The sequence below is a fragment of the Notothenia rossii genome, assembly GCF_949606895.1.
Source record: "Notothenia rossii genome assembly, chromosome: 4".
In the NCBI taxonomy this organism is placed as follows: Eukaryota; Metazoa; Chordata; class Actinopteri; order Perciformes; family Nototheniidae; genus Notothenia; species Notothenia rossii.
In genome coordinates, this window is record NC_136902.1 from 69,151,536 (window position 1) to 69,165,483 (window position 13,948).

The following is a 13,948-nucleotide window of genomic DNA, read 5'->3' on the forward strand; positions in this document are numbered from 1 at the left end:
ATCGAGAAACAATTTACCCTGCTACTTCACAGAGCCAGAGATTATTTAACGACCCATATAAACGCAATGTTGTAGCATAATCACTGATAATGAGAGAGAATCTTATTTTATAACTGATGTTTTTGTTGCTGCTGCAGCCAATAAAAGGAGAAAACAAATAAATAAAACACCAAAAATGCATTGCATATAAACATTTATATCAAAGAAAGGTAGTAGAAGAAATCTTATCTTTGAAACAAACTTTTTTTCCAGCTGCCTCTCTTTAATCAATCTGTTATTGCGGTCTTGGTTGACATTTCTAGCCGATTAGTCATCTTTTTTTTGTCCATGGCTAAATGAGATATTAGTCATTGGGCATTACCGTAAATGCAAAGTCATATCACGAAGCACATGCATTCAATTAACACGTGCATGAGTTCAACGCACCATGGAGGAAAACATATTTTTGTTTTATTTATTTATGAGATATTATACATTAAATGTATCATTTTCCAATTTAAGTCAAAATGCAGTTTTGTTCACATTTCCAGCATGCCGAGACAAAAATGTTAGGCATGGCATTGCATATGTGTACGTTTTTGGTAAGTAAAAATTCATATATCCTAACTGAAACCACTGGTATGTATATCAGATTCCACAAACCTTTATCCATTTATCAATGTACTTTATTAATGCAGCTGCTTTCCTACACAACAGGGGGCAGCAGACATTCAACATCTGAGCATTACAGCACCAATTGGGAATGTATGGGTAAGAGATGAGTAATGGCATCATTGGTTGCCAGAAAACAGTGTTTTGGTTCATGTTTAAAGAGAAACCAAAACGCCAAACTTTCACTTCTTGATTTATTCTATGTCAACAGTTAAGGTCTACCGTAATACAGGAATAACAGTGTTGTATCCTAAACTAACTGTACCACATCACCATGACACTGGCATCGTCTGTCATATTGCTTCACAAAATCAAGACAGTTTGCATACATCAATGTTAGTAGAGAGAGGGTTTCCTTGTTTGGTTGTTTTCTTTCTTTTTTACAAGTGTCGACTGCAAAATGCACAATAAATTAATAAATTAACACACAAGCAATCTGCAAATGCTTTACATTAGTAGCAATAACAGTGGTTAAAAAACGATCTCTACAAGTACAGTACGTCCACCCAGTGACAGTCTGACAGTAGATCTGAGCAGTGTTTTCAATATCGCCCAGTCAGGCTGTCATTTAACATACTACAACTCACAATCTACCACAACACATACACAGCTCTTCTGCTTACAACGGGTATCTCTAGATAATAAATTACACATCCATTTCACTTCAGAGACTGAAAGGGAGACAGGCTTTTCTTCAGCCTTTGTTTTCCTCTCTCACTTTCACCCTTTGTGAATCACAGCTCACCAGGGAAGGCCTCTGCCAGTGCAACTCAAACTGCCAGCCTCCCCATTTCATGTATAGATCATAAGAATTCAATGTTGGGAATAAAAAAGAAAAAACACACTGTAACAAACTTAGCTTAATTTAGCCTGACCCCATCCTCATTAATGTCACTTGCTTTACACGTATCAGTAAAAAAATGATGATAAAAAGAATACAAAAAGCAGTAAAAATGGTAGAAAAACATTAAGAAGTGAATCTTAATGAAATAATCAATAATACCATCCAGCACTGCATGGCCACACTTTTCATAAAAAGATCAAACAGGTTATTAACCCTTCAGTGGTTCCAGCCCACAATGAAATACTGGACTTAAGTTGAACTACCAACCGATCATTCAGCTGCCCTAAATACAATATGGCTCTCAATTGAATAATATTGTGAACAATTCAATTTCTCCTAGGCAAAATTTACAGTCAAAACTGAAATGAAAATCTAAGGCAAATTAAACAAATAAAATTGTTTAGGAAATTAAGAAAAAAACATTCTTTCCTAAACTATTTTCTTTAAGTGACTGATCCCTGGCAAATCTTCATGGTGGCAGGTGGCAGGAAAAGCACAATGTAACATTACTGTAGCGCACCTTTTGTCTCAGACAAGTGCATCAAACAGTCAACAAGATGTGCTGCAAATATGTCATTCTATTAATAATTTACATACAGGAAACAATTACTCTTCAGAGACATATCTGTAGTGTGTGGAATATCAAAGACCGGAGACATACATCAGTGAAAGATTGTGAATTATGGGAAAACATAAATAAGCTATTATCCTTCTGCTATTTATGGTCTCTAGGGAGAGATAGAGAAGATAGGGCTGGGTGTATCTGAACTATTGGAAATACATCTCCTGCTTTACTTTTACTTCACCTTGCTCAATAATGTTCTTGGTCAGTGCACATTTACAACAAAATGCATTAGAATATTACCTGAATCGAACTTAAAGTCAAAGAGACTGCTTATTTTCTCCGGTATTGCCTTTTTCATTCAGTGCATTACTGACTATGTACCTGCATTGAAATAATTGGCCTGCCAGCTTTTAAACATGGTTTGGGCACATGCCTAATTGAAACCCAGGCAACAGCCTTTTACAGTCATCATTAGGGCTTCTGACACAGGCCTTTACGTATTTGTAGGGCTATATTTCCCCCCCTTCTCCTTACCAGACATGCACTGCTAAGCTGAAATGATTGCCCGCAGTGAAAATAATCTCTTCACTGCTTCTGCAAGACTCAGCACAAATGATAGATTGAAGTGAAAAGAGAGAGTCAGCCTGCATGCCAAAATTGGAGTGCATCTTGGCATTCCTGAGACCAGCAAGCGTTCTCTCGCAGTATATTAATATGGTTATCGACCAGTTAGCCTCTGCTACTCTTTAAAATGGCAGCAATTGGGTAAATTACCTGCTAGATGCAAACTGTTTGTAGAGGGTGAGACAGCTTTGATGGAACACTTCATTTATAAAGGGTAGATGGATGAGTAAGGATGACATTTTGTATATACATTATCAAATATCCGTAGACCGCTGTACAACAGTCTGCATGAAGAGCTTTGGCAGAGCTTCAACTGTATGGCCTGATATCCTGCGTGTTAGCAGTGCATTGCAGTAAAAAATCATCACAGAGAACAGGCATAGGATAGGTTATGGCTTTCTGTCCAAATGTTTCAGTCTTAAACAAGCCCAACCAGAACTCATGGTGATAGAAATGCAATACTAGAGATGCTTGACTTAAGGTTGGGTTTTTGTTTCATTTTTTTGTTATTGTTTTGTACAGGTCAGTGTCAGGACTTGACCCCTTTAGCAGGTTCAGTAGACTGCCGCACATCGGTCCACTCTTGCATGGTGCTCTGCAGCGCCTGGGTCTTCTCCTTATCCACCTGCACGTAGTCTACCTTCTCATCAGAGGTCACGGAGGATGTAGAGGGCTGCAGAATGATAAATAAGGCAGGAGTGAGAATCTGGCTTGAGGGCGCAATGCAGTCAGATGGAAATAAAAACAAATGCTGATACAAATTGCACTTGTTTTTCTTAATTGTAGTGAAAATTGCCATTGCCAAAATGCATTTTAGCCAAACTATTTAAACTCAAAACTCTCTCAAACCTACAAAATGCTATCACAAAATGAGCTAGTTTAAAAATAACACTTGCAACAATTCTAACAACAAAAGCACACATTGTCACCTTTAACACCCTGAATTAAAAATAACAAAAGGAAGCATTATATAAATGAGGACCTTTTAACTTGAGCTTGTAAAACATCTTTAAAATATAGTATATAAAACAGAACCCCTTTTAGTCTTTTGGCAGAAATGCTACAGTATATGCTGATATGCCAAGTTTTTATTGTTATTTGAGTAAGGTTACTGCAGAAATGTGCCATTGTTCTGTTGTTTTTAACCATTTTGAAAAAAGTATGTTGGTGTTTGAAAAATGTACGAGTACGAAAGGTGGTCATTGAATGTTTTTTGTGTCAATCAATGAACACATCTTGAGCTTCTCTTTCGCAGACTACAGTATGTCAAGAGTTTTGAAAATATGAATACACCAATGCCCGTTGGCTATCGAAAGAAACTCTACAACATCATTTGTTTACTTTTCTGTGTGGGCTGGGTGATCCAGGCTGGAAGTCCAACGCTAAGTAGTCCACGTTGCCACACTTCCTAAGGGCCGGGCTGCTGGTGCCGCTCACGGCAGGGGAGGTAGACGCTGGGTTCTGCTAATGGGGACAAGAGGGAGACAAGAGGGAGGTTTCACTCACACAGGTCAAGTAGATCATTACAACAAGGAACAAAATGTGCTCTCCTGATCTCCCCTCCAGCTTTTGAGACTCACCATAGCCACATAATTCTCCTCACTGTCTGCAGAGTCAGTGCTGGTGATGCTTTGTGTAGAGATAGGTCGACAATGCTGGGAGGACATAGAGTTCATAGCAGGCCTAAAGCAAAGCAGACAGGACTGTGAGTGCTTCTACCTTCTGAACTCAGGCAGAAACCAAATACAGCAGCAATCTGTACCATCAAACCGTGTGTGTGTGTGTGTGTGTGTGTGTGTGTGTGTGTGTGTGTGTGTGTGTGTGTGTGTGTGTGTGTGTGTGTGTGTGTGTGTGTGTGTGTGTGTGTGTGTGTGTGTGTGTGTGTGTGTGTGTGTGTGTGTGTGTGTGTGTGTGTGTGTGTGTGTGTGTGTGTGTGTGTGTGTGTGTGTGTGTGGCCTTGTGTAACCCAGCTTGAATGACTGATATGAGACTCACATGGGCCGTGTCCAGGACATGGTCACTGGGCTCTTAAATGGCAGCTCATCAATGATCCCATTGTTCTTCAAATCAAGAGGTGTTGGCTTCGCTGTGGAAAACAAGAGCAGACATTGTCAACATTAACTTGTGTCTTTTTAAAAACAATTAACAACAACACATTCAAAGCCACAAATGCCTATAATTCTTGATGAGAACCTTGCTTTCAAAAACTCACATTTCCTGTTAGGTTTGAGGTTGCGGTTGACGGGTGGTGGTGTGACATCACTGAGGCGACTGGGCCGGTGACACAGGGAGGCGCTGCTCCCCTTACGGGCAGGTAACGTTGCAGAGAATCCTGGGAAATCAAAGTGATGTGGCCCCGGGCTCATTGGGATGTAGTTATTCTTAGGACTGTCAGCCTGGGCAGCGCTGAGTGGCGAGGAGCCGGGGTTCATGGGCACATAGTTGTCATCCGAGTTGCCGCTGTCTGAGCGAGTCAGAGGCGCTTTGGTTCTCTGGTGTCGGAAGAAACAGAGGGCACATGACTCTTTTAAACTCGTCGTTCTCAAAATTGGAGTAAATAAAAAAATGTTGCCCTCTCTTCAGTTGTTTTCACCCTAGCAGCATCTGTCTGTGAGAGAGTGACTCACCAGGTAGGAGCTGAACCCATCATTGACAGACTCCACAGACTGGCCTGAGTTGTTGAAATGAATGGGACGGTGATGGCTGTTAGTTTCAAACGAGGAGCCTGTGGAGAGAGAAATCAATATTTACCACTGCAAAAACTCTAAAAGCTTCTCAAGTGAAATATTATGATGTAAAAACAGCTGATTTCGATACAAAAAAACGACATTTCAAGGAGATAACCTGTGTTTCTAGTGAAACAAACAGAACAAAAGTGACATTTCATTAGATGCTTCACTGGGTTATAATTAGACTTTGCAGCACAGGTGTGTGAACAGCCTGTAGCCTCACTAACAAGGGTCACAGGTCATTTCTTGTCTCTGGCTATACACGGCCTGAGTGGAGCAGGGAACACAGCATAATAAGAGGCACTGCAATTTGTTTGCGACTGTTTTTTTCTTTTCATGGCTTATCAGCCTGGAACGAGGCATTCTGGAGCGAGCTGTATGGCTTGAATTTCATTAGCGTCTCAACAGAGTAGTGTCTGCTAGACTGGCCCGTTTGTTTCTGCTCAGCTGCTCGCGTTAAATCAGTAAAATGAGAGATAGAGAAAGAGGGAAAGAGTGAAAGAACGAGGGGGAGGAAGAGGAAGCACAAAGTCACTGCCATACCACAAGGGAACAGACTGATCAAGTCTGACTTGCATTTGAAAAACAGGAAACAGGTGAAATGTGAGATTTCTAAAGATCCTTATGAGTCAACTGAGATTGTGTTTAAAGGGGACAAATAATGAAAAACTCTCTTTTTGAGAGGTTGTGATTTGCATTTGCCTACCAACTCACACAGTGTCAAATATGAAAACCTAGTCAGTTTTTGTGTGGGCCTATTTAAAATGCATATTCATAAACAAAAACTTCCCCACATCTGATTATTTCACCTTCTAGCTTCAGAATACCCTTTGCAAAGGTTGGTCATACTTTTCTTGCAAGCAAACATGGAAAGTGGGTTAAAAAATCAGGCACTAAAAAGTAGCGGGTAAATCGAGAGAGGGTAAAGAAAGGGATGCTCAGACAAACAGTATGAGAAAAATAATGTTTTGTAAAATCAAACCATGTCAACATATCATTGTAGAAAAACAAAACACAAGTATGATCTGAGAATTAGCATTATATATCCCTTTTTTAAAAAGTAGCATTCAGGAAGAACACATTAGGGAAGCAATAAATCACACGTTACATTGAATGTACCTCGGTGCAGCCTGATGTTCTCGACAGCAGGAAGAGTATTCCTGCGAGGGATAACCGACACTGCAGTCGTCACATCTCCGTTCTGGCTCCCTACTGAGTGGGGGCTCCCAAACGGCCCCTCTGACCCCTGGCTAGGTTTAGGAGGCCTGGGAGGAGGAGCGCAGGAGGACTCCGAGCTGGAGGGTGTCAAGGCATTATGATTCTTATCAAACGTCCGAGGGATCTGGTAAAAGGAGCCAGGTGTTGTGGGGAGGTCATAATTGTCATGTGCACGTTCGTTGCTGTGCATGGTGGCAAGTGCATTGCAGGGCGTTTTGAAGGTATAAAGCTCCTCGTTCTCCAGGTCCGGCTCACCCAGTCCGCTGTGAGCCGGTGCCTCGGAGCTGAAACCTCGAGGAAGCACGTAACATGCCTCCTCAGAGTCCTCATGTCCTGGTAACTGGTGTTTGCCTGGCTTTGGCAGGCTGTAGAAGCCGTGCAGCTGAGCACCCATGCCGTTCAGACAGTGGGAGAAGCCATGGGAGAGTTTCTGCACCGCAGTGTCACTCCCCATAAACAGATTACTTCTTGTGGCCTGGGAGAAACTGGCACTCCTGCAACATAGACAAAGACATGCACAACAATAAACAAATGCACAAACTCATTTTTTATTCTCCCCACTTTCCAAAGTACCTAAATACTTTCTTGAAGCAGACATCTGGCCCAAATTCCAATCCTAAACAATGGCAAATGTCTAAGAAATGTCTCTTTTACAGTAGTATTTAAAGTCCAACGCTATTACCCCTGAAGCCACTAGATGGCACTGTCGCACTCTTGGTCTTAGCACAGTTTCAAAAAAACAACACACCTAGCCATCAGTGTCTGAGCCCCTTGATACAGCTTTACTGTAGCAGACACAATCAATGTTAGTATTCTTAACGTTTCCTTGAGAAGCTGATTTGTTCTTATGTTTTCTGTATGTTGGCAGGGCGAGGGCATCCATGTTAAGCAGGAAAATGCCATGACTTTCCCACAGTGTCTTACCCTAGGGACATGCCTAATTTATTCTGGCTCCTTAGTAGAACTTGACCTTGAGTGCCAACTAGAGCAAACCTACAGCTTAGATACTTCTAGCCAGTTAGGTGAGCAATGGTCTGACTTAGTTGGCCAATGCAAAGATAAGATATCCTCAATGAGTCGTTTCTTTATGTCTGAATTCATCTCTTTTGAGAAGTTATGCATATGTATTAGCTACACTGCAGGTTTTTAATGGTAACGTTCAATCTTGCTTATAAATGTAACCATTTCAAAGTAATATAATTAATATTGACATATCATTTTGCTCTCCCTGTCTCTATGACTGCGTTTCATCAATTCTTCGGCTTTCTTGTCAGGAGTTAAAATCCTGAATCAATAATACTGCTCATCACTCCTGCCTGACATCATGGGGCTTTTTACGTAGATTAATTCATATACTGGTCATCAGAGCAGCAGAGCTTCATTCTGACGTAAATCATACCCAGCCACCAGATGCCTGTCGTAATTAGCAGACCCACAGAGCAGAAGCTGGGGAGGGAGTGACAGATATATCTGCATAAAGCTGATGAGATGGATTGTGAGGTTTCATTTCCTGGTTTTCACAGAGGTCCAACACAGCAGATTTATGTGCAAATCGTGTGGCTGAGAGGGCAGTTCTCCCCTGTGTGAGTCTAAACCTATAGGAGTGATGAATTGCAGCTTCGGCCTCATTGATCATCTACTGTGCCGAGCTATCTGGTGAATGGCATCATTATTGAAGCTGCCTTTTGATTCGTGGAAGCGGGCTTGATGGCAGCAGGAGGTGAGGTGAATGTTAATGGAAAACTCAGGAGTGCATTTAATATAACATCGTGTTTTGGTCTCCTGCTCAGCATGTAGCTGATATATATATACACTTATACATATACAGTACTTCCAACACCTGACATGTGTTTCTATGTTATTGTTTTAATGTGATTAATATACTGAAAATTGTATAAACTCAGTTAAATATTTATTTACAGGAGTTTTGCAATGCAATACCGTCAATGTTCTTCTTTCTCATACAGTGGAGTATCCCTAAATATTATTATAAGTCTTTGGGTCATGTTACATGGAAGTTAGAAAAAATGAATTATGAGTGATGAATATTACATTTTACATAAAATATTAATGTAAATAAAAAAGCACTGAAATCTAATTTGAATAGATGTGTCCTATGTGTGTCTAGTTTAGTGACACTTTAGGTGTTAAATATAAGCCACTATATGGAAGTTATTGATATCATGAAATAAAATAAAAAATAGAACATAAATAAAATATTAAAGCACTAAAATAAAAGTGTGTCCTATGTATAATCTGTAGTGATGCATTTTAAATGTACTTTATACATATTTTATATTTTCCTTGAAAGAAAATAACGTAACATACAATTACAATCTATGTTACCTGTCTTCAGCTATCAACAGTATGTAATCATTTAAAATCAAATGTAATGCTAGAAAATAACACAAACCTTATTTGCTTAAAAAGGTTTTCAGACTCATCTGCCACACTAATACCTTTAAGATTACCAATTTTTCATTTCAGGGGGCATTTATCCTTAAAATGTAATATGCTTATTGTTATTTTTGATACTTCCTCCACTTTTACAGGACATATAGTATTTCCACAATGCTTTATCACACGTGCACGTGCACACACACACACACACACACACACACACACACACACACACACACACACACACACACACACACACACACACACACACACACACACACACACACACACACACACACACACACACACACACACACACACACACACACACACACACACACACACACACACACACACACACACACACACACACACACACACACACACACACACACTAGTTTTATCCCTTAGAGGCTTCTAAGCTGAGGAAACGTCCTAAACCTGTACGTTGACCTGCATCAATGGATAACAGGAAACTGACACAGGACGCCTGAGGGTCGTGACCTTTACCGTGCACTCTCTGTCTTCCTGCTCATGCACTGGTGGAGGAGGAGGTAGTCCTGGGGAGCACTGTTGGACAGGGAGCCGTGGTGTGAGTGGCGCACAGGCACATCAAAGGTGAAGAGCACTGGCTGGCTGGAGTGGATGGGGGCCGACGGCTTGCGATCTCCGGTCAGGGGAGCCATTGAGCCACTGACATCTGCTCCCACAGAACGGGGCATATGGTGCAACCTGCCATCTGCAGACAGGGGAAAGGCAAGTTATTGATTGTTTAACCCATAACATTTTTCTTTTCAGGCTTATATAAGAAGTTTAAAGCACTTTTATGCAGATTAAAGATGCTTTGCAATCAACACAAGTAAACATCCCGAAACCATCTTTCTTCTGAAGTCACACTATTTGAGTCAAAGGGTAGTGTGTGATTCATTTGATGGGTTTAAGCCTTTACATGACCTTGCTTTGTCTTGTACTCAGTAGCTTTCAGTATGCACTGATCAATAGAGAAGAGGGATCTGTCTCAAGGGAGCGGAGAACACAGAATCCTTCTGCTTTTCTGGGCTGCAGGGTGCGAGTGATTCACCAGCACATGATCCAAGCTATCCTTTTCGACCAGTGCCATGTGCTTTCTTTGATTGTATTGAGTTGCATCATTCTGCACAGCAGGACTGTGTGAACAACATGGTCATACAGTCTTTTTGTTTATGTGTGACATCCCTGATATCTGCATTGAAAGGCTACAAAGAAAAGACAAATCTGAGAAGGAGATGCTGCAAATAGACTAGGCAGGGAGCCAAAATGAGGAGGCGCACACTGGGCTGTAGGAGTGGAGAGTGGGCGGCACACTGATCCATCGACCCATGGTGCTGTGTGCAACACTAGCTGATGGCAGAGAGGGGAAAAAACTCCACCAATCGGGTTCTCTCTCTCTTTCACTGTACACAAGGTTTTATATGATCATATTTATACAAGAGCAACGAGATTCATCTATTTCAAATTGGGTTGGTTATTCAAAAATATTGACAATATATTGCTAAGTTTTTGATTTGTTTGTTTTATGAAAAATACAAATGCCCAATACAACATTCAAAGGACTTTGGTAATGTTTAGAATTGTATTTTTGGTCGAAGAAAAAGTCTCCAACCCAAGGTATTCAGTTAATTACATTCTTCTTCATGATGGGAGCTTGAATCAGTGTGTATTAGGTATTTTTTGTTAAATGAATGACTATCAATTACATAAACAGGTGATATTCTTTAATCACCTAATCTGTCAATCAACTAGAGCTGCAACAATAAACCAACTAATCAACAATAATTGATTAACAGAAACAAACTGCCAACTTTGATAATCAATGAATTGTTTAAAAAAAAAAATCTGTCAAAAATGCAGACAATCACTTTTAGAGTAATGTTTCGGTTTCACAATGACATAACAAGGCATTTAAAGACAACACCTTTGACCAGGCAGCCTATTACAGACATTTTGTTTGTATTAATGAAGGTACAAATATATACACTGAACAAAAATATAAACGCAACCCTTTTGTTTTTGCTCCCATTTTTCATGAGATGAACTCAAAGATCTAAAACATTTGCTATATACACAAAATAACAATTTCTCTCAAATATTGTTCACAAATCTGAAAAAATCTTTGATAGTGAGCACTTCTCCTTTGCCGAGATAATCCATCCCACCTCACAGGTGTGGCATATCAAGATGCTGATTAGACAGCATGATTATTGCACAGGTGTGCCTTAGGCTGGCCACAATAAAAGGCCACTCTGAAACGTGCAGTTTTGCTTTATAGGGGGGGGGTCTGGGGGGGGTCTGAAAACCAGTCGGTATCTGGTGTGAGGGTTAGGGTTAGGGTTAGGGTTAGGGTTAGGGTTAGGGTAATGTTGTGAATCGAGTAGCCCATGGTGGTGGTGGGGTTATGGTATGGGCAGGCGTATGTTATGGACGATGAACACAGGCCACTCGATTCACAACATTACCCTAACCCCTAACCCTTCATCTCATTAAAAATGGGAGCAAAAACAAAAGTGTTGCGTTTATATTTTTGTTCAGTGTATATATACTATCTATTATATAGATATAATTGATCAGATGCAATCAATCATAAGCTTAAGGACATCAAGACAATTCAGAAAATTATGAATTGCTCTAATATAAATCATATCTGAAAAGTCACTTCCCACTTCTTTCTAACAGACACACATGCTTTTTTCTTATCCTCCACCATTCTCCCCCTCTTCTATCAGACCTTCACTGAGCATGTTATGGGTCAAACTGCCCTTTAAGAAGAGGGCAATGTCATGTGAGTCATAATGTGAGCTGACCATACAGAGGGAACACAGCCACAGTGAAAAACCGAAAACACACAAGTGTGGTGTGTGAGCATGCTTGTATGCATGTTGGGTGGTGGGAGGGCGGGGGGTATTTTGAAACCCAGTTAGCTGAATGAGGTCACATCCATGCCTTAGGGGGAAAAGGCCTCTGCTGTGGGGTCTCCAGGCCAGTGGACATCAGTGAGATGCCCGCGCCCACAGCCACACAGGCAGGGACTCCCCCTCATGATCCTCAATTATGCCATTGTTCTTAGCGATTCCACTCTCCCTAGGCTGGTTAGGCATCATCTCCCTTCTCCACAAAAAGCTTTGTAAAAGCTTCCATCTACTGTGGTGAGTACTAACATGGGTAGATATATTGATTTGTTGTAGAAAGACAGCTCCTCCCCCTCCTACTACAGTGGTGAGCTGCATGGAAAAACACATGCCATGACTCAAATACTGACGACACAACGCAACTTCAAAAGTCTGTGCGCACAAGAGCATGTTTTTGTGTGTGCCTTAAATGATTTTTATGAACTAACTCGACTGTCAGAACCAGAAGGAGAAGAAGTACGACTTGTCCAGTCTGCTGATGGAACAGCAGACATGGCTCATCACTGACACTAATGGGTCTGATGATGTATGTTACCACTGGGAAGCAATTCCATCAAGTCGCTACACAACCCAGAAATAGAGAAAACAGCAGAAAATATAAATGCTGAAAGTGTCCCCTAGATGCTTCCAGTAATATTCCCACAACTAATGTACTGTGACCATCAATATAGAGATGGCGAGAAGCTTATTAACCAAAGTGAAAAGAAACATATCATAATACGTCTTACAAAGAAAATCATAAAACTGGGAGGGACTGGCACCAGTAAAATAGAGGCTTATTATAGCTTTTTAAGTTAAGAGCCTAATCCAATCCAATCCAACTTTATTTATATAGCCCTTTAACACCTCCAGACCAAAGTGCTGTACAGAGATATATAAAATATAAAATCACACAGCTCAGCTCACAAAACATAAAATAAATACATTTAAAATAAAAGATACAAACACAAAACAAACCAGAATAAACGTAACAATTACAAAATAAAAAACAGCCATATAATAAAAACAATAGACCACTGAAAGCAAATAAAACCAACAATCTACTTGTTTACGAATGCTAAGGAGAAAAGGTGGGTTTTAAGACGGGATTTAAAAAAACAGACAGTGTGGGAGCCTGTCTGATTAACAAGGGCAGGTCGTTCCACAGTTTAGGGGCGGCAGCAGAGAAAGCACGGTCCCCTCTAATGTCATTAGCAGAGACGGTTTTCTTGACGACTCAGCTGAAACCGCAACATCAAACAGGCCAGTTAAAAGAGACAAAAGAGTTCATCCCATGACATTCCTTAGCGTGAAACAAACATCAGACTATCAACAGCAATGCATTAAAAGACCCTTTGGGTTGGTGAACGACATATGGCTGTTCTGGGTCAAAGAGCTCCTAAGTTCACGAGCAATTTTCCAATTATTCTCTATAATACATCACCTACTGCATGTCTCATCTGCTCTGGCTATAATCGAATAGAAGCTGGCTGCTGGTCTCAGGAGGCCAAAATTAGAACCGAGCTGGATCACCAAGGACAAGAGCGTCTTTGTAGGGTGCTCATTTCCTCTCAGTCCAGCTAGATTTAGACGAGGACATCTGATAATCTAATCTCAAATGAGAAGAATCTAAAATTGAAAATACCACTGTAACCCATTGAATTGAAAGGGGTTCAAATGGAAAAATGAACAAAAAGGAAATATGTAAATGTTGTCAACATCGTATGCTTTTCCTCAGGATTACAATAATCTCTTTAATATTCCAAACAACATAATTATGTAAAGTACACCTTGTCCACCTGCTTTCAATTTCACTGCAAGAAAAATGCAATTTACTTAATGGTTTCATATGAGATTGCCCTTACAAGGAGTGTTGCAAATTAACCTAAAATATGGCTCTGCATGGTGGCCTGCTGGTGGAGGAGGGGGGGGGGGGCATCTTGTGAAACAAGGGTCAGAAAAAGGTTTGATCCCCCATGGGTCCTGTCAAAAT

General features: G+C 40.6%; 1 protein-coding gene across 2 annotated transcripts in view; it reads right to left on the minus strand.

The window, feature by feature from the left end:
• Positions 1–428: 428 nt before the first annotated feature.
• Positions 429–13,948, minus strand: part of gab2 (GRB2-associated binding protein 2) — a 41,026-nt gene continuing 27,506 nt past the window's right edge. Inside the window, exons 3-10 of one of the 2 annotated variants that reach the window (XM_079677291.1) lie at positions 9,542–9,770; positions 6,533–7,125; positions 5,312–5,409; positions 4,897–5,176; positions 4,680–4,770; positions 4,265–4,367; positions 4,026–4,145; positions 429–3,357 (exon numbers count right to left, since the gene is read on the minus strand). In XM_079677291.1, coding sequence (XP_079533417.1) covers positions 3,214–3,357; positions 4,026–4,145; positions 4,265–4,367; positions 4,680–4,770; positions 4,897–5,176; positions 5,312–5,409; positions 6,533–7,125; positions 9,542–9,770 — 1,658 coding nt within the window. In that variant the 3' untranslated portion in view covers positions 429–3,213. Of the gene's footprint in view, positions 3,358–4,025; positions 4,149–4,264; positions 4,368–4,679; positions 4,771–4,896; positions 5,177–5,311; positions 5,410–6,532; positions 7,126–9,541; positions 9,771–13,948 lie in introns of both variants that reach the window. The other variant, XM_079677290.1, reaches the window with a different exon arrangement.